Here is a 25,290-nt window from a genome sequence, read left to right as displayed (position 1 = left end):
TTTTCCTTCACGAAGCAACGATGATCGTCGGATCCTTGGAAACTTACACTGCCTTTACTCCTTCCGATCCTTCTGTATTAGTGATGGGCCCTACCTTCTTTTCGCTACTTCACGGACCTTAAACCTTGTGCACTTTTACCACATGAAACAACGTCGACCATCAGATCATCATCTACTTGCTCGATCTTTACTTCCTACAATGACCGCCAGTCTTCTTAACTAACTGCGCACAACCATGACGGCTAACGGTTTTCGCCATTTCGCAAAGGCTAAACTGCAGGCATCTCCGGGCTGCGAAACAACGACAACCGTCAGATCCACCTCAAGATGAACACCATTTAACGTGCTCAAACCTTAGGGCCCTCAGCTCGGAGACCACTTGCTTTGTTTCATCACTGGCTAATAAATTTCACGTGGCAGTCGGTTATTCGCTCAGATAATTCCATCGGGTTCCATTCTAAAGCTGCCACGTGTTTAACTTTACCATTTTCAACATAATCGCCGGTTAAAACAAGGCAGGCCCTCAACTACCCTTCGGAGCCACGTGCATCTGACAAGTCACTAATTCTTTCCACGGAGCAACCCATCTGTCCTGCCAAGTCATCCTCCATGTGACCGCCACATCATTTCGCTATTTCGCAAACATTAATCTTCGTTTGATTTGAAGTTGTGAATCCACGCCAGCAGTTCGATTAACTTCTACTTAATCGGTCTTTAAAAACTACGACCTGCTTGTCCTTTGGGTCCACTGACCTTTTCGCTACTTCGCGCACCTTAAATCTCAGGCAACTCTTCTTCGCGAAGCAACGACCACCGTTAGATCTTAGAAACCTGCTCGTCTGTTACCCTTGTCGTGATCACCTTGCTCGGGCCCTCCAACTTTTCGCTACTTCGCGAAAGGTAAAACACATGCATCTTTCGGCTGCAAATCAACGCCCATCATTGATCTTCTTTGAACTAATCGTCCTTGAACCAAAGGAACCGCTCGACTCTGGGACCCGCTAACTCTTTCGTTGTTTCGCAAAAGGTAAATCACGTGCATCTTGGGCTAGCGAATCAACGCCCATCATTGATCTTCTCTGAACTAATCGTCCTTTAACCAAAGGAACCGCTCGCCTTTGGGACCCGCCAACTCTTTCGTTGTTTCGCAAAAGGTAAATCACGTGCATCTTGGGTTAGCGAAGCAATGCGGGTCATTGGATCCAATACAAGATGCAATCTTTTAATCTGACGGACAATCCTCTGGTCAGGCCCGCTTACCCTTTTCGCCATTTCGCAAACATTAACCTGCAAGCATCTTTACCCAACGAAACAATGACAACCGTAGGATCAACATTGACTTGCATAATCATTAAGGAGCCCAACAAAAATTAAAACCGCACATAGGTAAAGGCGTAAAGATTGAAAATATTTAAAAGACCGCCTAGGGAAAATCTAAAAGGGGGGGGACACTTTTCATGGTAGACCGACCCTTCCTTAAGTGGAAAAAGTAACGCAGAAATAGAACACAAGGGTTTTCAAACATAGGAAAGGTTAAATCTTTTCAAAAACCTTAAACCCTTTTTTGACCAAAAACATAGAGGCAACAAGGCCATGCCAAACACATTTTTTGCAGATTTTAGCCGACTATGGGACAAGAATACCCAATTTTCAAAACAGTGACAACAGTATCATTGTCTTTCTAGTGACTTTCCCCATAACCAATGTTTGGAAATATGTATTTTGCATACCCATTTATCATCTCTAAGGGAAGAATGGATCTTTTTTTTTTATGTTTTCATTAGATGAAGGACTATAGTACCAATTCAAATTTTAGCTGTAAGGTTAGAAAGAGATGGATCATTCTTCAAGGATATATATATGAGTTAATGTTATTTAATTGTAAAGCAGGAACTTAAAAATTTGTAAGAATATTTAGATATTTAATTTTAATATAAAATTTAATGTTAGGAGTGAAAAATTAAGATTTAGAATCTGTTAAAGCTTTTTTGATTGAGGTGGTGATTCAAGATACTTCTCATTTAAGTTAGATATGATTTGTGATGTTTTTAAAGATATTTAAGATAAATCACAAAATTTACCTTTTTGCAATTATGAATCATACATCTCTTATTAGAAGATAATTTTTCCAAATAAAGTTCTAAATAGATATAAAAATTCAAAATCTAAATTATCAAAATATTGAATATCATAAATGCTAAAAAATTGTGTTTTAAGGAGCACAATGATGCCAAATATTCTCCTAAATTTTTAAAGACTATTTCACATAACTATTGAAAATCCAAAAAGAACTATAAATTTTAATATCCCCCTTAAAATATTAAAAAGGTCTTCTAATCAAAATGTAAACCTCATAATGTTGTTGCTTCACACTATTTAATTTTTTTTCTCTTATTGTAAATTACTCGAATTCTCAATAAGTATTTAATTGACACAATGTTATATGTGTTTATTTGTTTTCCACTTTTATTTACTTCACTACTTTTAGTAGCCTACAAACTTGTGCAATTTAGTGTTTTGCTTTACTAGATTACAAAATATATTATGGATCTCATTCTTTCATATATGTCTTATGAGGATTTTTATATTACAATTATAAACTACAAACTATTCAATAAGAATATTGATAGATTAAAATGAATCTAAATTTATTCTTCTTTAGATAACTTCAATTGAGATGCATCAGAATTTGTGACCAGCATAGAGCATACACTATAGCAAATCTTAAATCTTAAATTAGTTTGTTACATATGAATCCACTTAGAAATGTCTGATGGTAAACCCACATTTATTTTAGCACATTCCATAACAACACTAAACCAAAAGAAATACAAAATTTTCATGGGCACTTAGATGCGCCCCTATGGTTATTTCTATCTGTGTAAGGCAAATATTCATCACTATTACAATAATATCCACTTGGAGCACAATTGCACACCTTATTGTTTAGGTGACCTTTCTTGCACCTTACATTTATCACAACTTTGTAAACACCAATAATGTCACACATCAAGCTTTCACACTCCATTAAACTGTTGACCCTCTTGGTCGTTGTCCTTGATGACATAAAACTAATGTCTGGTATGCATCAACATGGCATTGAGTACGCATTCTTTGCAGACATAAATCAAGTGTTCTCAGTTTGGTACTTCTGGCTTTCATGATATGCTTGACACATTTGGGTACTCATGCTTACCATAGTCGCCACAATGGCATTGGTTTCATTGGTTTCTCATGGCGTTGGTTTGATATAATTGTTCAAGCATACTCATGTTCATTGGTCACTTGTTTTAGCATACAAGCTTATGAAGTTCATTGCAGTGCATATATCTTGCTTTGGTCTTGGTTGCATATGTGATAAGATACTAAAGATTGTGCCAACATTGTTCACTTGTATTATGAAGAAGTCTTTTATATGGCATATTGTGTGGTCAATAATGCTTAAATTAAAGTCTAGATGACTTTAAGCATAAGATGTTTACAAATGACATTGAACGACTTCAAATGGTATTATAAAGTTCTAAGGCTTGAAAGGATCTTGTGTTTAGTCACTAGGACTTGGTGGGCACATTAAGTTGCTTTGTTAAAATATCCCACCGAAATATATTGTGTGTGGAACTTGGTTTATCGTCGGGTGTTTATGTGGGCACATTGCATTTGAAATGAGACGTAGAACAAAGGTCTCTCAAAGCACATTTCATTGGTTTCATTTCGTTGAAGCTCTCAAAGAGCTAGGGCACTAGAATCAGTTAGGGGTTGCTATGATGGAAACATTTTGCATAGTCATGGAAGAAAATTTGACAGTGCATGACAGTATGGAAGCAATTTGTGATAGGCTATGGGAGTATGTGAGCAGTTTTAGCATAGATGCAAACACTTATTTGAATTCAAGGGCATAGATGCATCTATGTAGCAATAGGTTTCGGGTGTTCTATTTCCTAAATTATCTTTGTTTCGCTTCAAATAAAAAAGGAAAGAGTTTTTTTTAACATGAACTAAATTTGTGTTTAGTTTAATCCAAGTTTAGTTTGTTCATGAAGTATGTTTTGTGGTTCTTTGTTAATTTTGTTAAACCCTAGTCAGGTTCTAAAAAAGAAAAAGGGTCATGTCGTCCTTACCAACCCTAGTCAAGGTTTTTCTGTATGTAGTTAAAATATCGTTATGTTGTTCACAGTGGCCATGATGTCTTTGTATCTTTTAACCTTGTCAGTTATGCTTGAGAATGCTAATTCAGAATAGTTGTGTTATGTGAGTCTACACTTGGGTTTGTTAAGTTGTGGATTAAAGAATCTAATATTTCTTTTATTATCTATTAAAGATAGTAATATTTCTCAAAGGCATACAATTCTTTCAATTATTTGTTAAGGTTTTGTTATGGAGAAATCAGTTTTGCTTCGGTGTGTGTGTGCGTGTGTGTGCGTGTGCGTGTGCATGTGTGTGTGCGTGTGCGTGTGCGTGTGTGTGCGGGTGTGGATGTGTGTGTGTGCGTGCGGGTGCGTGTGCGTGTGCGTGTGCGTGTGCGTGCACGCGCGCGCGTGTGTGTTCAAAAGATTTTCAAGTTGTTCGTTGATTAGAAAAAGGAAAAATCTTTTGCAATCCATGACCTTGCAAAGAAATACAAATGTCAAAAGCTTCATTCTTCAGTTGAGAATAGTCCTTCTAAAGAACATTTGCAGCATATTGTTGATAAACTTCGTTGCATTCTATTATAGTGTATATTTCTCTTGTGCACAATGGTATATTATATGTGAACAATCTAATTCATTATATTATATTATTGTGTATATTTGCATATGCACAATGATGTTTTGTATGTGAAATGTTGTACTATTGCTTCTGAAGTAATCAGAAGATGTTGAGAAGTGAAACAAAGACGATACTCTATAATTGTATCAGATTTATGATGGTATGAAATAGATTGTATTAGCCAATGAGGCACATGTCAGTAAAACACATTCTTATTGCCAATGAGGCACATTTTGTCACAACCCTCCTTTATCACTTTTGGCTTTAAAATACGAACTCTATTATATTTTTTTGGATAAGCTATTTAAATGATTGAATGAGTATTATAAAAAGGATAAAATAATAAAACTCACACACACACACACATGGAAAATATACATTTTTCTTAATTATTATTTGGTTTTCCTCATCCAATTATGGCACATGTTGTAGGAAGAATAAGAAGCTTCTAGAAGATTCTCCACCACTTTGCATGTAACTCCTCCCACTAAGTCTAATCAATTTGCATGAAGTCTAAAATTGGGAAAGAATCTCCTTTTTAATTAATTTCTCTAGATAGTGGAATTAAGAGATTTTTCTTATAAAATTATATGGAAGTTCAAAGAAGGGAGTTGATTATGTTTGGAAGGAAATTTTCCCAAGTTTATCTTTGGTAGTCTCATTTTGTTGCAAGATTTTAAGTTGTTGTTTTGGAAAAATCTCTCTCAAGTTGCAAGGAAGGATCAAGGATAGCTAAAGGATCCAACATCAAGCTTCAGAAAACCAGGTTCTCTCCTTTGTCAAATGAGAAATTTATATTATCAAAAGAAAATATAGCTTCTAGATCTCCTTTCAAAAGTTTTATTTGAGTATAAATCTTTTTCTTCTTATTTAGGAATAAATAGTGATAAAATTCTTCCACATAATGCAAGTAAAGGATAGTTCTATTATTTATTTTATTTTCCTTAAGAAATATGCACATAATCTTGCTTTTTCTTTTTCCAAGATTTTAGATCTATGCAAAAAATCATATTCCCTTATTTTATTTTACTTTATTTTTAAATCTCCTCTTCTGAAAATAAAACTCTTCCCTGTAAGATTGAATCTTAATCTTTATTTCTTCCCTTCTCTGGAAATCTGAATCTCATTCTTAAAATAAGATCTCCCTGTGAATTTTAGTTAAATAAACTTCTCTGTGATTATTAGATTAAATAAATCTCCCTGTGAGTTGAATAAGATCTCTCTGTGATTTTTAGTTAAATAAATCTCCTTGTGAAATGAGTTGAATAAGATTTTTCTGTGAATATTAGTTAAATGAGTTGAATGAAAATTCCCTGTGAATATCAACCGAATCTCTATGAATATCAGTCGAGCAAACTCCCTCCCTGTGAAATCTGAAAGTAAATAATCTTCCTGTAAATAACTCTCTATTCCCCCCCCCCTCTCTGGACATTGGTTGAGAAATGGAATATAATCCCTCTGTGTTAGCTTGGATTTTTCAGTGTAAACACAAGCCTACTTCTTGAAAATCTATGCATCTCGGGAGCAAATTACTTCTCTAGTTTTTTTTTTTTTTTAATTCTCTGATATATTTCTTTCCTAGGTTTAATATGATAATCTCTCTTACATTAATATTATTTTTACATACCTGTTTATGTATTCTCTTTTATACAAATTAATATTTGAAATGAACTATAATAAATATATATATATATATATATATATGATATTGTTGGTATGCGAAGTGTTTAAATGTTTATATCGCACGACATAGTACTGTGTGTGCCGGCTCGCAGGTGGAGGATGGAGTTAATACTCCGCAAGGGGAGTGGTACCATTACGATACCCTCCACTAGCCTACGGTCACTACTGCGGCAGTGGCCGCAGGGTAGTGGAGGGGACCCGTGGGGTCCCACTCCCATTAACCTTTATGAATGCCAATCAAACTTAGTCTGATGGCAATGTTACTTTTTTTAAGAAATTCTTTTTTTTATATATGTTTAATATTTTAGTTTATTTAAAATTTCTTCTTTTATATATGTAAATAAATTTTAGTTAATAATTTTTTTTAAACTTAGGTAATTTTTAAAATTTATAACTAGTTTTAACAAATCTATATTAAATGATACTTAGGTCCTCTTAAGATCCACTTAGCAATTAAATGACTTAAGCTAAATTCTATGTTGGGGTTAGTGATTTTATAAGCCACATTCTCGCATACAACTTACCTTACCTTCGCTTCATGCAAATGTCTTTACATTGATTCAAATTGTGGTGTTCCCATCTTCACGCAAATTATACGTTTAATTGTTAGTATACAAGTTACCTAACTGTCATTATTATGCAAATTATATTCATGTTTTGAATAAATAATTCTAGTTATGGTTTTTATTCCACAGTTGTTTCAATTAATTTAGCTTTGCAATGTCTAAATTCATAATTATTTTTCAAGCATGATGTTATCATAAGTTAGAAAAATTAAACAAAGGAAGTTGGAAAAACCAAAACCAAGTAGCGTTCGGTATATACAATGCCTCTGGGTCACGCTTACGAGTAATGTCGTCGTGTTGAACTACTGCACTTAACGCCTAATAAAGCTACATCAACGACGTCTGTGGCATCATCCCTATAAATCGTCGGGGAGTAATAAGGGACATTTGGAAGTTAAAATCCAAGGGGCGGGTAATCCCCCTTGGATCGATAATCTAATAAGATAATTTTTAAATGATTTTTCATCCGTTGAGAGAAATCATAGTAAACCCCTTTTAGGGTTGGTTAAGTAAAATGCTTTATGAAATTGATTTTAATCTTGAAAGGGTATTGGTGATTGACAATTTGGCCAAGGGTGACACTCATGATAGGTGTTAGGATGTAGTTGTTAGGCCACAAACAATAGGCCATCTTGAGCCTTTGTTTAAGCGCTACCATCGTGGGTAGCAACCGCAGAGAAACTGTCTGGGACATTGACCCTAGAAAGGGTTGCATACCCACAAATCAGTTTACATCAAACCATAAAATAGAAAATAGAACTACATACATTACGCCTTGATCCCGTGTCGAAGCGGGTATGTAGGCAGTCTTGGGACAGAGTTGTCCCTCGTACTCAAGCGTTCGTGGGTGGGGTCTAGGCTTGGTAAAGAAAGGTTGAGTAAGAATCCCATTTTTGAAAGATAAGATAATTAAATTGGAAAAAGTAATTCAATGCATACTCGGAAGGAATCCCGTATGGATTCGCTTGATTTTCCGAGGCTTTAAGCCAAATTCCGAGGCGAAATTCAAGCTTGTATTATTTTATTAATTACTCCTAAGGACGGCGACCTCGGTGCACTTCTGTTAAAAGAGTGTAGTACTTAGTGAGTGACTCAGGACCCGAATGGTCCCGATGAGTCTAAGTCTCTGGCCAGAGCACCTCCTATTCCGATTGGATAGATGCCTACCCCGTATGGGTAGATGCCTATCCCATATTGGATAGATGAAATCTTATGTCCCGTATGGACAAATGCCTAACCCGTATGGTTAGATGCTCATCCCAGATGGATGAATGCCTAATCCAAATGGATGGATGCCCAGAGTATGCAATTGAATAAAACATAATGATTAATTAAACACACACAAAAAAAAAGAATATTCAATTTTGTTGAGTTAATTATGGTGGGTTATTACATGTGGTATCAGAGCAAAGGTTCAAATCTAGGCCTTGTGCTCACTTCAAATTATTCAACTAAGGGAATGTTTTGCAATGGTAGACCTTCTAATCGAACAAAGAGATAAAACCAACTTCTTGGAACAATAAATGCAGGACCTTAGGGAAAAGCAGAATGACTTTGAAAATAGAAGTGGTACCGAAAATGGAAACCCTGGTAGCGATCAAGGGAATATGATGGGTAATAGAAAGGAAAATAACATATTGGAACTCTCCAAGGACTTAAAGAAAATCACCCCTCCTAAGTTCGCTGGGAGGCAAATTTGTGAAGGGGCTGAGAATTGGCTAAATGAAATGGAAAAGTATTTTGAGCTAAGAGATTTTAGCGAAACAACCAAGGCTTTATGGGATTCCTATCAACTCACAGGGGAGGCTGCCAGTTGGTGGACCAACACCAAGGAATAAAATGGGTATAGCAGGGATACGGTCACATGGGATCAATTTGTTCACCACTTCTGAGATAGGTGGCTCCCTCAATTGTTCTTTGATGAGAAGGTGACAAAATTCTATAATCTACGTCAAGGGCCCCTATCCATCCAACAATATTGGGATAAGTTCGCCAAGTTGCTTAAGTATGTACCTATGTACCAGAAAGATGAAGAAGGCCAAGCAAGGAAGTTCATTTTGGGGTTAAATACCAACATAGGGGCAGAAGTTAACATGCATGGACCCAAAAACATGAATGAAGTACTTGAAAAGTCCCTAAGGCAAGAGAGGAAGATTCAAACACTAGCAGGACGGAACTATAATGGGAACCACTCATTTAAAAGGAAGCAAGAATTCAATGGAAACACTAATTTCAACAAGGGTCAAAGGAATAATTCTTCCGAAAGAAGACCACCTCCTAATCAATGTCAGAGGAATGGAAATAATAATAATAATAACATGGGCAATAATAACAAAGGCAACTATAACAGGAATGACCAGCAGAACAGGATAACTTATCCACCCAGGGCCAATGAAACAAGGAATGATCCCCTTAGAAATCAAGGTAGGAGGGGTCCTCCAGGTGGATGCTTCATGTGTGGGGAAAACCATTTCGCTAGAGAATGCCCCAGAATGCAAGGACAGATTAGGGCCAACCAACCCCAACAAGGGCCCCAACAAAGGATTCATGCAGCAGTTAGGAACCAAAGAGGAAGATACCAAAATGTTCCCATGGAAACTACAGGTACACTATTTGAACAACCAATTTCAATTCTAATTGACACTGGATCATCTGAATGTTTCATCTCACCTGAATTAGTAAGCAAATATGCATTACAAGTTAATCAAATGGAGTCATCATGGACGGTTCAATATGGGGATAAGGCAACTAGGGAAGCAACTAAGTGTTTGCCGAGGGCAAGGGTACAATTTCTTGAGTTTGAAACAAGGGTAGATCTCTATGTGGCACCCCTAGGATTATATGATGTAATTATTGGAATGAGTTGGTTAACAGACCATCAAGCTAATGTAGATTGCTATAACAAGATTGTTGAATGTTTGGATGATGGGGGAAAAAGGTCAAAATCCAAGGAAAGTTTAAACCCATTAATATAGAAACCATCTCGGCCATGCAATTAAAGAAGGAAAGGAGAAGAGGAGGCTTAATCTATATGGTTGAAATTGATGAAGGAAAAGAGGAAAATTCACCAACCTTTGAAAATACCCCCTTCTTAAAAGAATTCAAGGATGTTTTTCTAGAAGAGGTACCCGGCTTACCTCCTAAAAGGAAGTTTGACTTTTCTATCGAAGTACTACCAGGAGCTGAACCAGTATCAAGGGCACCTTACCGAACGAACACAACTGAATTACAAGAGCTCAAAATGCAATTAGAGGAACTCTTAGCTAAGGGATTAATAAGGCCAAGTGTATCACCATGGGGAGCACCAGTCTTATTTGTTAAGAAGGATGGAACCTTAAGGCTATGCATCGACTATAGGATGTTGAACAAGGTCACAATAAAGAATAGGTATCCCTTACCACGCATAGAGGATCTTTTTGACCAAATGAAAGGAGCAACAGTTTTCTCAAAGATAGACCTCCGGTCAGGGTACCATCAACTCAGAATTAAGGAGGAAGACATTCCGAAAACAGCCTTCAAGACTAGATATGGACATTATGAATTCACAGTAGTTCCTTTTGGTGTAACCAACGCCCCAGTTGCATTTATGAACCTAATGAATAGTGTACTACATGACTACTTGGATAAATTTGTTTTGGTATTTCTGGATGACATATTGATTTACTCTAGAAATGAGGACGAACATTTAGTACACCTACAAATTGTTTTGCAAAGGTTGAGAGAACATAAGTTATATGGGAAATTGTCCAAATGTGCCTTCTTTGAGGAAAAGATTCACTACCTTGGGCATATAATATCAAAGGAAGGAATAGCAGTTGATCCAGATAAAATAAAGGCAATAGTAGAATGGCCAATCCCTAAAAATGTTTCAGAAGTAAGAAGCTTTATGGGGCTAGCAGGTTACTATAGGAGGTTTGTGGAAGGATTTTCCAAGATAGCAAACCCCATCACCTCATTACAAAGGAAGGGTAAAAGGTTTGTGTGGACAGAACAAAGTGATAAGGCATTCCAAATTTTGAAAGGGAAACTAACTTCAGCACCCATTCTAAAGGTACCAGATCCGAATGGACACTTCATCATCGTAACTGATGCTTCTATTGAAGGGTTAGGAGGAGTACTTGTCCAAGATGAAGGGGTAGTAGCTTACGAATCCAGAAAGCTAAAGACTCATGAAGTCAATTATGCACCCCACGACTTAGAGTTGGCAACGATTATGCATGCCCTACAAAAATGGAGAACACTTCTTGCTAGGGAAGCCCTTTGAATTGAAGTCAGATAACCAAGGACTAAAGTACATCTTTACCCAACCCCACTTAAATGCCAGACAAAGAAGGTGGTTAGAGTTTCTAAGTGAATATGATTTTGAAATTGAATATATTAAGAGGAAGGAAAATAGGGTGGCAGATGCCTTAAGTAGGAGGAGACACTTGATGACTATAGCAACATTCAAAACTTCTTTCAAAAGGCAAGTAATGGATGAACAAGGATATGACCCATGGTATGAGCAAGTCAAATTGACTTTAGAATACGATCCAACCGACCCTAAGATTGAAGGGTATACATTAGCTGAAGATGAATTGCTCAAATACAATAACAGGATCTATATTCCTAATTCAGGGAACTTAAGGGAAGTAGTCTTGTTGGAGGCTCACAATGCCCCTTATTCAGGACACCTAGGAGTTAACAAACTTTATGCAGATCTAAAGAAGTTATACTTTTGGCAAGGGATGAAGAATGACATTGTCAAGTATGTGGCTAAATGTTTGGAGTGTCAAAGAGTAAAGGTGGAACATAGACATCCAGCTGGATTGTTACAGTTACATGATGTACCTCAACACAAGTGGCAAGTTATTAGCATGGATTTTGTGCAAGGGTTGCCCATGTCACCTTCTAGGCATGATGCAATAATGGTGGTAATTGACAAAATCACTAAGGTGGCACACTTTATACCAGGGAATCTGACGGATGATGCACCTACCTTGGCTAGGCGCTTTGTTAAGGAAATATTTAGGTTGCATGGAATACCAGAGAAAATCATATCAGATAGAGATGCTAGATTCACTTCAAGGTTTTGGACCACTCTCCAATCGGCTCTAGGAACTCAACTAAATTTTAGCACGGCATACCATCCTGAAACCGACGGTCAGACAGAAAGGACAAATCAGATTATGGAAGACCTACTTCGCATGTATTGCATGGACCAACAGAGGAAATGGGAAGAGTACCTACCTTTGGTAGAGTTTGCTTACAATAATACATATCAAACCTCTTTGGGAATGGCACCTTTCGAAGCTTTGTATGGTAGACCATGTCGAACACCTTTGAGTTGGGATAGTCTTGAAGATAGAGTAATTGTTGGACCAGATATGTTGAAGGAGATGGAAAGGAAAACTAAGGAAATTAGGCAAAGATTGAAGGAAGCCTCAGATAGGCAGAAAAGTTATGTAGACAAAAACAAAACACCAAGGGAGTTTGAGGTAGGAGAGAAAGTCTTCCTAAGGGTTAGGCCACACAAGAGTTCCATAAGATTTGGAAAGAAGACTAAGCTTGCACCTCATTATGTTGGACCCTTTGAAATATTGGGAAGGATTAATCCAGTTGCATACCGGTTGGCCTTACCTCCCTAGTTGAGCCGAATCCATGATGTCTTCCATGTATCTCTTCTTAAGAAGTATGTACCTGATGAGAAACACATTTTGAATTGGGATGCTTTACAGGTCCAGGAAATGGGAGGAATAATGATAGAGCCATTCAGAATCTTGGAGAGGCGCCAATGCCAGTTGCACAACAGAGAGGTTGATCAGTGCAAAGTGCAATGGGACCAGTATGATGAAAAGAATGCCACGTGGGAAGATACTAAGGAGATGCAACAATTGTTTCCTCTTTTGTTTTAATCATGAACTATAGACTCTTTTGGATGCATTCAATAAGTGCATCGGGATGATGCACAAATTAAGGGGGGGAGGATGTCACAACCCTCCTTTATCACTTTTGGATTTAAAATACAAACTCTATTATATTTTTTTGGATAAGCTATTTAAATGATTGAATGAAAATTATAAAAAGGATAAAATAATAAAACTCACACACACACACACATGAAAAATATACATTTTTCTTAATTATTATTTGGTTTTCCTCATCCAATTATGGCACATGTTGTAGGAAGAATAAGAAGCTTCTAGAGGATTCTCCACCACTTGCATGTAACTCCTCCCACTAAGTCTAATCAATTTGCATGAAGTCCAAAATTGGGAAAGAATCTCCTTTTTAATTAATTTCTCTAGATAGTGGAATTAAGAGATTTTTCTTATAAAATTATATAGAAGTTCAAAGAAGGGAGTTGATTATGTTTGGAAGGAAATTTTCCCAAGTTTTTCTTTGGTAGTCTCATTTTGTTGCAGGATTTTAAGTTGTTTTGGAAAAATCTCTCTCAAGTTGCAAGGAAGGATCAAGGATAGCTAAAGGATCCAACATCAAACTTCAAAAAACTAGGTTCTCTCCTTTGTCAAATGAGAAATTTATATTATCAAAAGAAAATATAGCTTCTAGATCTCCTTTCAAAAGTTTTATTTGAGTATAAATCTTTTTCTTCTTATTTAGGAATAAATAGTGATAAAATTCTTCCACATGATGCAAGTAAAGGATAGTTCTATTATTTTTTTTATTTTCCTTAAGAAATATGCACATAATCTTGCTTTTTCTTTTTCCAAGATTTTAGATCTATGCAAAAAATCATATTCCCTTATTTTATTTTTAAATCTCCTCTTCTGAAAATAAAACTTTTCCCTGTAAGATTGAATCTTAATCTTTATTTCTTCCCTTCTCTGGAAATCTGAATCTCATTCTTAAAATAAGATCTCTCTGTGAATTTTAGTTAAATAAACCTCTTTGTGATTATTAGATTAAATAAATCTTCCTGTGAGTTGAATAAGACCTCTCTGTGATTTTTAGTTAAATAAATCTCCCTGTGAAATGAGTTGAATAAGATTTCTCTATGAATATTAGTTAAATGAGTTGAATGAAAATTCCTTGTGAATATCAGTCAAGAAAACTCCCTCCCTGTGAAATCTGAAAGTAAATAATCTTCCTGTAAATAACTCTCTATTCCCCCCCTCTTTGGACATTGGTTGAGAAATGGAATATAATCCCTCCGTGTTAGCTTGGATTTTTCAGTGTAAACACCTACCTACTTCTTGAAAATCTCTGCATCTCGGGAGCAAATTACTTCTCTGGTTTTTTTTTTTTTTAATTCTCTGATATATTTCATTCCTGGGTTTAATATGATAATCTCTCTTACATTAATATTATTTTTACATACCTGTTTATGTATTCTCTTTTATTCAAATTAATATTTGAAATGAACTATTATATATATATGATATTGTTGGTATGCGGAGTGTTTAAATGTTTATATCGCACGACATAGTACTGTGCGTACCAGCTCGCAGGTGGAGGACGGAGTTAATACTCCGCAGGGGGAGTGGTACCGTTACGGTACCCTCCACTAGCTTGCGGTCATTGTTGCGGTAGTGGCCGTAGGGTAGTGGAGGGGACCTGTGGGGTCCCACTCCCATTAACCTTTATGAATGCCAATCAAACTTAGTCCGATGGCAATGTTACTTTTTTTACGAAATTCTTTTTTTTTATATATGTTTAAAATTTTAGTTTATTTAAAATTTCTTCTTTTATATATGTAAATAAATTTTAGTCAATAAAATTTTTTAAACTTAAGTAATTTTTAAAATTTATAACTAGTTTTAACAAATTTATATTAAATGATACTTAGGTCCTCTTAAGATCCACTTAGCAATTAAATGACTTAAGCTAAATTCTATGTTGGGGTTAGTGATTTTATAAGCCACATTCTCGCATACAACTTACCTTACCTTCGCTTCATGCAAATGTCTTTACGTTGATTCAATTATTGGTGTTCCCATCTTCATGCAAATTATATGTTTAATTGTTAGTATACAAGTTACCTAACTGTCATTATTATGCAAATCATATTCAAGTTTTGAATAAATAATTCTAGTTATGGTTTTTATTCCATAGTTGTTTCAATTAATTTGGCTTTGCAATGTCTAAATTCATAATTATTTTTCAAGCATGATGTTATCATAAGTTAGAAAAATTAAACAAAGGAAGTTGGAAAAACCAAAACCAAGTAGCATTCGGTATATACAATGTCTCTGGGTCACGCTTACGGGTAATGCCGTCGTGTTGAACTACTGCACTTAACGCCTAATAAAGCTACATCAACGACGTCTGTGGCATCGTCCCTATAAATCATCGGGGAGTAATAAGGGACACTTGGAAGTTAAAATCCAAGGGGCGGGTAATCCCCCTTGGATCGATAATCTAATAAGATAATTTTTAAATGATTTTTCATCCGTTGAGAGAAATCATAGTAAACCCCTTTTAGGGTTGGTTAAGTAAAATGCTTTTATGAAATTGATTTTAATCTTGAAAGGGTATTGGTGATTGACAATTTGGCCAAGGGTGACGCTTATGATAGGTGTTAGGATGTAGTTGGTAGGCCACAAACAATAGGCCATCTTGAGCCTTTGTTTAAGCGCTACCATCGTGGGTAGCAACCGTAGAGAACTGTCTAGGACATTGACCCTAGAAAGGGTTGCGTACCCACAAATTAGTTTACATCAAACCATAGAATAGAAAATAGAACTACATACTTTACGCCTTGATCCCGTGCCGAAGCGGGTATGTAGGCAGTCTTTGGACGGAGTTGTCCCTCGTACTCGGGCGTTCGTGGGTGGGGTCTAGGCTTGGTAAAGAAAGGTTGAGTAAGAATCCCATTTTTAAAAGATAAGATAATTAAATTGGAAAAAGTAATTCAATGCATACTCGGAAGGAATCCCGTATGGATTCGCTTGATTTTCCGAGGCTTTAAGCCAAATTCCGAGGCGGAATTCAAGCTTGTATTATGTTATTAATTACTCCTAAGGACAACGACCTCGGTGTACTTATGTTAAAAGAGTGTAGTACTTAGTGAGTGACTCAGGACCCGAATGGTCCCGATGAGTCTAAGTCTCTGGCCAGAGCACATCCTCTTCCGATTGGATAGATGCCTACCCCGTATGGGTAGATGCCTATCCCGTATTGGATAGATGAAATCTTATGTCCCGTATGGACAAATGCCTAACCCATATGGTTAGATGCTCATCTCGGATGGATAAATGCCTAATCCAAATGGATGGATGCCCAGAGTATGCAATTGAATAAAACATAATGATTAATTAAACACACAAAGAAAAAAAAGAATATTCAATTTTGTTGAGTTAATTATGGTGGGTTATTACACATTTAAATGTCAATGAAACATATTATAGCCAGTGAGGCATTTTCGAGTGGTTTTTATTCCCCTTGAGGGTTTGCCACTCAAAAAAATCTATGTTATGATTTTGTATCTTATTTTGTTTGTTCTATTTCTATGCTCTGGTCATGAGAAGTATTCATTTTACTATTTACTGTTGGCATGATGATAAATGCATAAAACTTTAGTATATCATACCAGTTTAAAAGAGAATCAAGTAATCATTTATATTGTCTCATAAGTCCTTATTATCAGATGTCTTAATTATGTTGAGAAAATGTTAATAAATCATCCTGTTGGTTCTTGTCAATATTCAAACAAGATTGCATCACAAAGTTCAAAGTATGATTGTCACAAATTTTAAAATGAATGGCTTGTTTAAAGAAGTTAAGGTAAAAAATTAGGTATGTTCAATAAGACCACATTTCTTTGAGGCATTTGGTGAAGTTTTCGAGTATAGATAAAATTTAAAAACAAAAAACATCTCCATATTATTACTTTTCTAAACCAAAATAAATTGATTTAATGAAATATCAATATTTATATTCTCATCTAATAAAGTTTGAAGTATACATAATCAGAAATTATTTTTTTAGATTGCTTATTTCTATATTATATAATTCCAAAATATGAACTATTATTTGTTTGGTCTAGGTTAATTTATGCATTTTACTTAACTAGCTAGAGGGAAGTGTAGGAATTTTACATTCGAACTAATTGGTAGGCATAGGTGGACTGATTGACAAGGTTAAAGTGAATAAAATGTGTCAAGGAAGGTTTATCTGCATTAACAACAATAATAATAATAATAAAGAATAACATTATGCTAGATTATGCTAGAATAACATTATGCATAAAGGGAAAGGGTATTCCTCGACCATAATAATTGGCAGGCACAAGTGGGATGTTTTTGCCATGTCGGACAGGGTTTTCTCCCATTGTCATGGGATAGTCAGAATGAAGCAAAAAAATGCCTTATCATTGTTCTACATCAGAACAAAGACATTATCTTGGCTCCCCACAACCAACATTACATTGAATTCTATTCGAACTATAGAAGCCTTTAGTTGTAAAATTTGGTGGTCCTGATTTTATCTAGGGGATGCCATTAACATTTTTTTTAGATCGGAGTTAGAATTCTCTTTGTACGATAAAGGACATTGTTAGTGTTGGAAAGATGGGCGACCCTAATTTTACCTCTGGGATGATTGGTTTTGCTATTCAAATGACGGTCAACCAAATTATTGATTGGATCAACATTGTTGTCCTTTGCAGGAAGGAGTTGGATTGTGTCAAACATCTGCTCCATCATCTTCATTTCATTAATACAAAATGTAGAAACACAAAAAGGATTTGAACGCTGGCAGAACCGATGCTCCAAGTAACCCTCTTTTGTTGTCTACTATTTGTTGGTTAATTGAGTTGGATGACCTTCTTCACAAAGGATTTGATTTGGTCCAACATTGCATTGTACCATCTTTATATCGCCATCTTTATCGCTACACAATGAGAAAAAAGATTAGTCAATTCATTAAAGATTTGGAAAAACATGTAGCTTCCACTCCTATTGCCTTCCTCCACTAGCTTCACGAAGATGTGGCAAATCGGGAAGCACTTGAGCAGATCAAACAAACAATCGATTCTTTGAAGTGGAGAACTTCTGCACATCTGGAAACCCCTTGCCATCCAGTTCTTCACCGGAATTTATTGATTCAAAGCAATACAAAGTCGTCTAATTTCGAGCTGGGCTTAACAAACAAATGTTATATTGAAGTGGAAATACACGAGTAAAGGATTGGGCGAGAGAACTTTAAAAGTGAATTCAAACTTAACCGTAACCGTAGCAACGACCTTCATTGCGGAGAGTTGTCAGAGTTAGAGGAACACATAGGAAAGGTTTAGAGGGCCCACATCAGCGTTCTAAGGGTATATCCTCATGCTGCTGCTTAGCTTATTTTGGCTAGCAGCTGCTCAACTTTTTTAGGAGTAATTTGTGGAGTAAGTGACTCAATGGAAAGTAAAATGGTTGTTTATTTTTATGCAATCATGTTAAATCATTTTTGTAAGTAAAATTATTAGTAATATTTTTGCAAATAAAAATTGTAGGCAAAATTATAGGCAAATAGAAAGGAGAGGAAACAAATATGGTAAAGCCACGTGTCTATTTTTTCAATAAGCAGCCACTACTTATTTCTAGCCCCCCTTTTTCTCAAAGCTTATTTTCAACTTTTAAGAAGTTGTTGCTCCACTAAAATAGGGGAAGATATTAATTTATCCTTTTTGCCTAATTAAAATTTTACATGGGAACACTCTGGCTGCTTAAATTTAAGTAGAAAATGTTGATAAGCAGCCACATGGGGACATGGGGTAAGCGTCAAGGCTTCAAGTGTGTTGGTTAAGCAAGGCCAATCCTAAGTTGATATATTCTAATGATATCAAAATTGATCTCAATATCCATTCTAGAGCATAGATAGGAAAGGATATCCTTTAAGAGAATAACCTACACTCAATGTTAATACAACTATATAAATTATTTTCTAAGCATTTTAATTAGTTTAAGGATCACTAGTTGCTTTGTTCATACAACTTATAATAGATTTTTTTCTTGTAAGCTCATGAGAGAATTAAGAATATCCATGATTTATAGATTTTTTGCTAGAATTTATCTAACTTTGTTAGATTTGTCTATGGATCTCATATTCTTTATTACAACAATTTTATATGTTATTACAATAATTTATAGGTTAAAAGTACATAACTTGAAAATATTTTTTTAACATAGACAAGGAAAAATCATAATGCATGAAGAAATCATAAATTTTCCTTACCATAAGTGCCTCCTTCATAAGTTGGATAGTTTCAATGACAAATGTGTTCCCATTACGACCAGGGTTTGTAGAAAAAAATTGTTTGTAGTCATTATGGCCAATCTGAATCATATAAACTCCTTCTGAAAAATCTTCAATGGTCAAAATGCTTTCCCTCAAGCCCTCTGTGAAGAATTTAAATTATTGTCATAACCTTGAGGTATAAATAATTAATATTCTAAATAACCAAGCAAAATGAAAAAAATGATATAACTTTAAAGACTAGATTACTGCATCCCACTTTTCATTTTGAATTCCACCACAATTATGCACCTTTCTATGTTTATTCAGCAAATAAAACAAAAAGGGCAAAGAAAATAATTCAATCATGGATTTTATATCAATATTTTACTGACCTTTCATTTTCATTTTTAGATTAAAATTGTAAAATGTGAATAAATCTCCTCTTTAACATGAATAAGTATTTTTATGTTTATATAAACTTATAACATGTCAAAATGGATTTTTATCTTTCTACCAGGTGATTCAAATTTCTAATTGAGGAATCGTGCCTTTATAATTATGTTGTTTATGTATATTTCATTTTAGACATGTATAAAATTAAATTTATCTTTATTTATAAATCAACATATTTTGAATAGTTCTATTCAAATAGAGCCTAAACTAATTTAATTGTACTTTTACATTTTCATGAAACATAATTTGTTATGTTTCAAATCATAGTAGTAAAACCCATGAGAGAATAATACAATCTATAATTTTCACTTGTTATTTATTCATTTTCTTCTTAGTTAGTAATTCTATAAAATAACAATATGGCTATTTTTGTGTAATCAATGAGGCAAATAGTAATATTTTATGTCTTATATTTTTTTTATTAAGTGGGAAACAAAGGTCTCGATCCTATACAAAGGTAGCTAGAGGGACAGATAAAACAAGCCCCAACAAGTCATAATCTACAGAGAAGCAATACAAACAAGAGAAAGAGAAACAACTACAACCGAGTTGTCAAACAAGACAACTACCACAGAGACAATATCAAGTCAAGAGGGAGTTGAACTATCACCCACAACACAAGTATGGGAATGAGAAGAGGAAGAAGGTTCCTCCTTCTATGAACAGTAGTCCAAGTGATACTATCATCCAAATGCTCAGTCCAAGGGGAAGCATGAGGAGAAATGCCCACAAAGGCATGTCAACATAAGAAGAGGGAGCATCCATGGGCACAAGACTAACAGGTGAGGATTTCCCCACAACCCCCACATATAGTCCATCAACACGAAAATGAAAAACAAGAAGGATTCAAATCTATAGGCAGGTCAACCTATGGGGGGGAAAGGGGGCAAAAGGTTCCACAATAGAGTTTGAGGGTGTTAGAGCCACACTAGAAGAAAGAGATATGTCATCATCTGCAATGTCCCCTTTTTGGGATGATCTTGAATCTTGCACTAAAATTGTGCAAGTTCAATTAAAATAAGAAATTTAATATAGTTAGAGCTATATCTTTACCAATAGAATGTCTTTATCATGATAAATCCTAGTTTAGGTCCTGCAATCATGTTAGACAATATTTGGAATATAATTCATGAGGCCAATTATTTCTAGGGGCCCAACAAAAAATATAAGTGCATATATCAATAATCATCTTAATCTATTTAGATGAATCATGCAATAGATTTTTGAACTTTGGAAAACAAGCACGAATAGTTCCATTTCTCATAATCAACTATAGTAGAGTTGGAGAGGAAAACCACAAAGGGTTCCTAGAGACTGTTCAGCCCAAGAGTGTGCAACATCCAACTAAGACAACTCACCTCTTGGCCCACAAATGGCAAGAATATCCAACTAGGACAATTCCATCACTTGGTGTGGCCTACTTAATTTGAGGGAACCTGAATTATTGAGGAAGAATATTTAGCCCAGTTAAGCCCAAGAGCACAGAGCATCCAAATAAGATAACTCGCCTCTTGGCTCACAAATGGCAGGAATACACAACTAAGACAATTCCATCCACTTGGGGTGGTCTACTTAATTTGAGTGAACCAATTCTCCGTAACATATTTCCTTTCTTTCCCATATGATTGTTTGTGGGAATAAAAAATAGATAAACTTATTTATTAATTAAAGAAACGTAATGAATTTATAAAGTTCATTAATATGTTGATAGATATATTAAAGAATATAGATGCATAATATCATCATCTCTATTGCATACAAAATACTTGTCAATGCACAAGTATGTTGTTTGCCTTATATCAATCTGATCTGCAATTTATACTCAAATATATTAGTGTATGATAAATCATCTTTTCTTCTATGATTGAGTGATTGAACTAATGAATTCATTTGATTTGATTATTTGAGGTCTTGGTGAGTGATGATTAAGTGATTGTTGATTTAATAGACTGATGCTTGATTATTGAATTGTTTTCTTCCTTGATCCCAAGACGAAGTGATGATTGTTTGCTTGATCTTGTTGATTGATTGTTTTCTTGATTTCTCGAGGGATTGGTGATTGATGGATGCAAGAAGGATTTCTTTTATGGGTTCATGAGTGATGATTTATAAATGATCCTTCAATGCTTGTAATAAATTCTCTCTTATAATTTCTTGGTAAAATGGTCACCACCTTTGATAAGATTTGAGTCACTACTTTTTATTATTTCTTTTAAGAATAATAAATTATTCTCCAAATTGATCTCCCTTGGATGTCATCCTCAAATGAAACCTTCTCGACTTTATACCTTCCAATGTGAGTGAGAGTCACAGCTCTTCACCATGTCTACCCTGTGCAATGGTCGCAACTTTTCACAATGACCACCCTTCAAAAGAGTCACAACCTTTCATAATTACCACCATTTGAAAGAGTCACAAACCTTCATCACTTCTACCCTTTGAAAGAGTCATTTCCTTGTTTTTTTCTCCTCCCTTTCTTCTTCCATTAATCCTTCCTTAATTCCTATATTCTCTTCTTTATTCCTTCCTCCATTCCATATCCTTTTATACTTCCATATTTTATTGAGGAGACACATCTCTTTGGAAAGAGACATTCATTTAAAGGGTCATGTCTCCTCATTGTTGTCTTATTATTCCAATCAAATCTACACTTTAGATTATATATTAAAAAAGGGCCCTTTCATATGAATTTCTTTTCTCCCTTTTATATCTCATGTTTGAGGGAGTCACAACTTTTCATTTTATGCCTTTTGACCATTCATTAAACTTAATTTAATTATTTTAATTTTGTTCTTTTATATTTAAATTCTATTTCTAGTTTTTATTCTTTAATATTTTAATTTTATTACTAGCATGTAATATTAAATCTTATTTCAAAGTGGGGACATTACATCATCCTGGGAGGAGTCACTCAACCAATCGAAAATATTGATAGTTAAATGGTAATCACTAGCATCCTTCCACCACATAACAAAGCTCTTGCAACACAAGCGAGGAGAATATGTAGCTAGGCAACTAAGGGAAAGGAACCAATGACATCTAAAGAGAAGGCCCTCACAATCAAGAGGTTGAGTCCAAGGCTTGCCCCCAACCATCAACACAACATCTCCAAGAAGGGCCTTTGTGATGTCAATGTCCACCAAAATGCATACAAACATCAAGGTCCCATGAATGAAGTAGAATTATTGATCAAATTTCAAGAAGCAACAAATAAAGTTACCAATGACCTCATCAAAATAAGGCTCCCAAAACTATAGAGGGAGGTTTGGAAGTCTAACCCACATTGGATGCACATTTAGTTGATTAGTAAGAAGATTAAAGGAGGATGACCAAGGCCTAGCATAGAAAGAGTGCTCCACCAAGCTCACAACTTGCCCAACACCAAATATCTATCCTCAAAGGAAGCAAAGGAGGAAATGAAAAAACCTTTAGCACATGGGAAGAATTCAATCTTACTCGCCACAAGAGACCTCCATGAATCCAACACCTATTTGTGAAGATCGAGAAGAGAAGGCCACAAATTGGAGAATTTGCATACCAACCCCTATGTTGGTAGAAGTCCTCATTTTTCACATCTTGGTCATAGACCACCATTGAGGATGATTTGGCACAAAGAAGAGGACAAAATTTATTCCTCAAAGGGAGAGCAACACCTAAACCAACACTTGAGAGTTGTCTTATATTGTTGATAATAAATGCTTATAATAATTATAGAGGATAAAAATTCATACCATTGCATTTTTTCCCATTTGTTTTAGTCCACTTTGTGTGGATATCTCTAGTAAATGGTACTAGCACTTAATTGGTCACTTTTGGTGCGCTCATTGACCCTAAACTAGATCAAGAACTTTTTTATACAATGTCAAATGGGAATACCATTAAATGTCCCCCTCTTACATCATAAGAAAAATTGTACAGCTACTCGTGCACTAAAATAGGAGGTTTGATTGGAAGGCAGATTTGATCAAATGTCATATAATCATACATTTTCCCAGCCCATGTTGTTGATGTAAATTTTAGTACACATAATGAGTTAAATAGACAAGCACATTTTCTTTAAAAGGAACTCTAAGCTCCTAATAAGGCTTGAATGCCTAATGTTAGTTTTTAGTGATCAGATTAGCAGTATAGAACAGAAAATCAGAATGCAAAGTAAATCATACACATAACACAAATGTACCCTGGGAAAACCTCCCTCTTGGAGAAAAAAAACCTAGCAACCAAAGATCTCAAATCTGATTAGATTAGGTATAGCAGCAGATTACAATACTACCCTTCTAGGGGATACAAAGAACTTATCTGAATCACAGTTTAGGTCAGATTTGAACAATCGCCTAGATTGTTGATTGCAGATCATGTGAGGGAGTTCACTTGCCCTAGAACAAATGTAGCACAGCCTGAAGTAATTTCAGCAGCGTTGGACCAGGTTCGGCAACCTTGGGGTAGGCTCGACAAACCTAGGAGCGGTTTCAACAGACCTAGGAAGATGTTCACCTAGCTAGAAGATAATTTTGTTGACTTCAGAATGTAGTTCGTTGATCTTTTGGAGCAGAACAGATCGCATTAAGGCAAATGATATTCGCTTTTGTTATATCACTTGTGACCTCAAGTCACTTCCTTTATATGCATGCCCTTAACCCTTATGCCTAGGTCAGCTTTGGCGCCAAATTACAAATTCACAAGTTACATTATAGGGTCAAACCAATATCACAAGTTACAATCGGTTAGGACCTGACCAATAACACTTTACAAGTTACATATTAGTAGGTCCTGACCTATTGAATTTACAAATTACACAATATCCCAAATAGGCACATACGCAATAAATTTTAAGGCCGAAGGCCACATTAAAATTTACCAAGCTAGGTCAGCCCAATCAAGGGATACAACCTAGCTACATTTTCAACACTCCCTCTTAGCTAGGGAGGATTCCTTGATTAATCAAGTTACATCATGACCATGCTTCATGGACTCTTTCCATGATATCCACCATGCATTCTCATAGAGGATGAATTCAATATACATCATGGACTCCTTCCATGATATTCATCATGCATACCTGTAGAGGATGAATCCTAAGTACATCATGGACTCTTTCCATGATACCCATCATGCACAACTACAGAGGATGGATCCACCTTGCATTGCCCGCAGAGGGTGGAAGAGGTCTTACACCTCAAAGAAACTACCACCTTGCACTCCGTAGAGATGGTCCCACCTTGCACTCCGCAGAGGGTGATCCCACCTTGCATTGCTCGCAGAGGGTGGAAGAGGTCTTACACCTCAAAGAAACTACCACCTTGCACTCCGTAGAGATGGTCCCACCTTGCACTCCGCAGAGGGTGATCCCACCTTGCACTCTGCAGAGGGTGGAACAAAGGCTTTAACCTCAAACTTCTCCCAAAGAAGAATGCAATACCACCATGCCTACTTGCAGAGGGTGGAATGAGGGCTTTCACCTCAACATTCTCCCGGAAGATTGCCTTAACCAAGGCTATAGCTTCCTCTAAAACTGAAACAACAAACAAGCTCCCTTTGAAGCTGAATACAACAAGCTCCCTCTGAAGCTGAAAACAACAAGCTCCCTCTAAAGCTGAACCTGATCGTAGTATCACCAACTAAGCTATGTCTCTTAGTCTTTAGCCTGTGATGCTTCCTCACAAGATTTCTCAAAACC

The 25,290-nt window shown here is 35.7% G+C and overlaps 1 protein-coding gene across 2 annotated transcripts in view; it reads right to left on the bottom strand.

The window, feature by feature from the left end:
* Positions 1-25,290, bottom strand: part of LOC131071216 (GDSL esterase/lipase LIP-4) — a 79,938-nt gene that overhangs the window by 47,440 nt on the left and 7,208 nt on the right. Inside the window, exons 3-4 of one of the 2 annotated variants that reach the window (XM_058006981.2) lie at positions 19,158-19,321; positions 17,204-17,828 (exon numbers count right to left, since the gene is read on the bottom strand). In XM_058006981.2, coding sequence (XP_057862964.1) covers positions 17,823-17,828; positions 19,158-19,321 — 170 coding nt within the window. In that variant the 3' untranslated portion in view covers positions 17,204-17,822. Of the gene's footprint in view, positions 1-17,203; positions 17,829-19,157; positions 19,322-25,290 lie in introns of those variants that run through there. The other variant, XM_058006972.2, reaches the window with a different exon arrangement.

Source organism: Cryptomeria japonica, chromosome 1 (assembly GCF_030272615.1).
Source record: "Cryptomeria japonica chromosome 1, Sugi_1.0, whole genome shotgun sequence".
In the NCBI taxonomy this organism is placed as follows: Eukaryota; Viridiplantae; Streptophyta; class Pinopsida; order Cupressales; family Cupressaceae; genus Cryptomeria; species Cryptomeria japonica.
The sequence above is the reverse complement of the archived record's forward strand: the minus strand, read 5'-3'. Positions and strand labels throughout refer to the sequence as shown.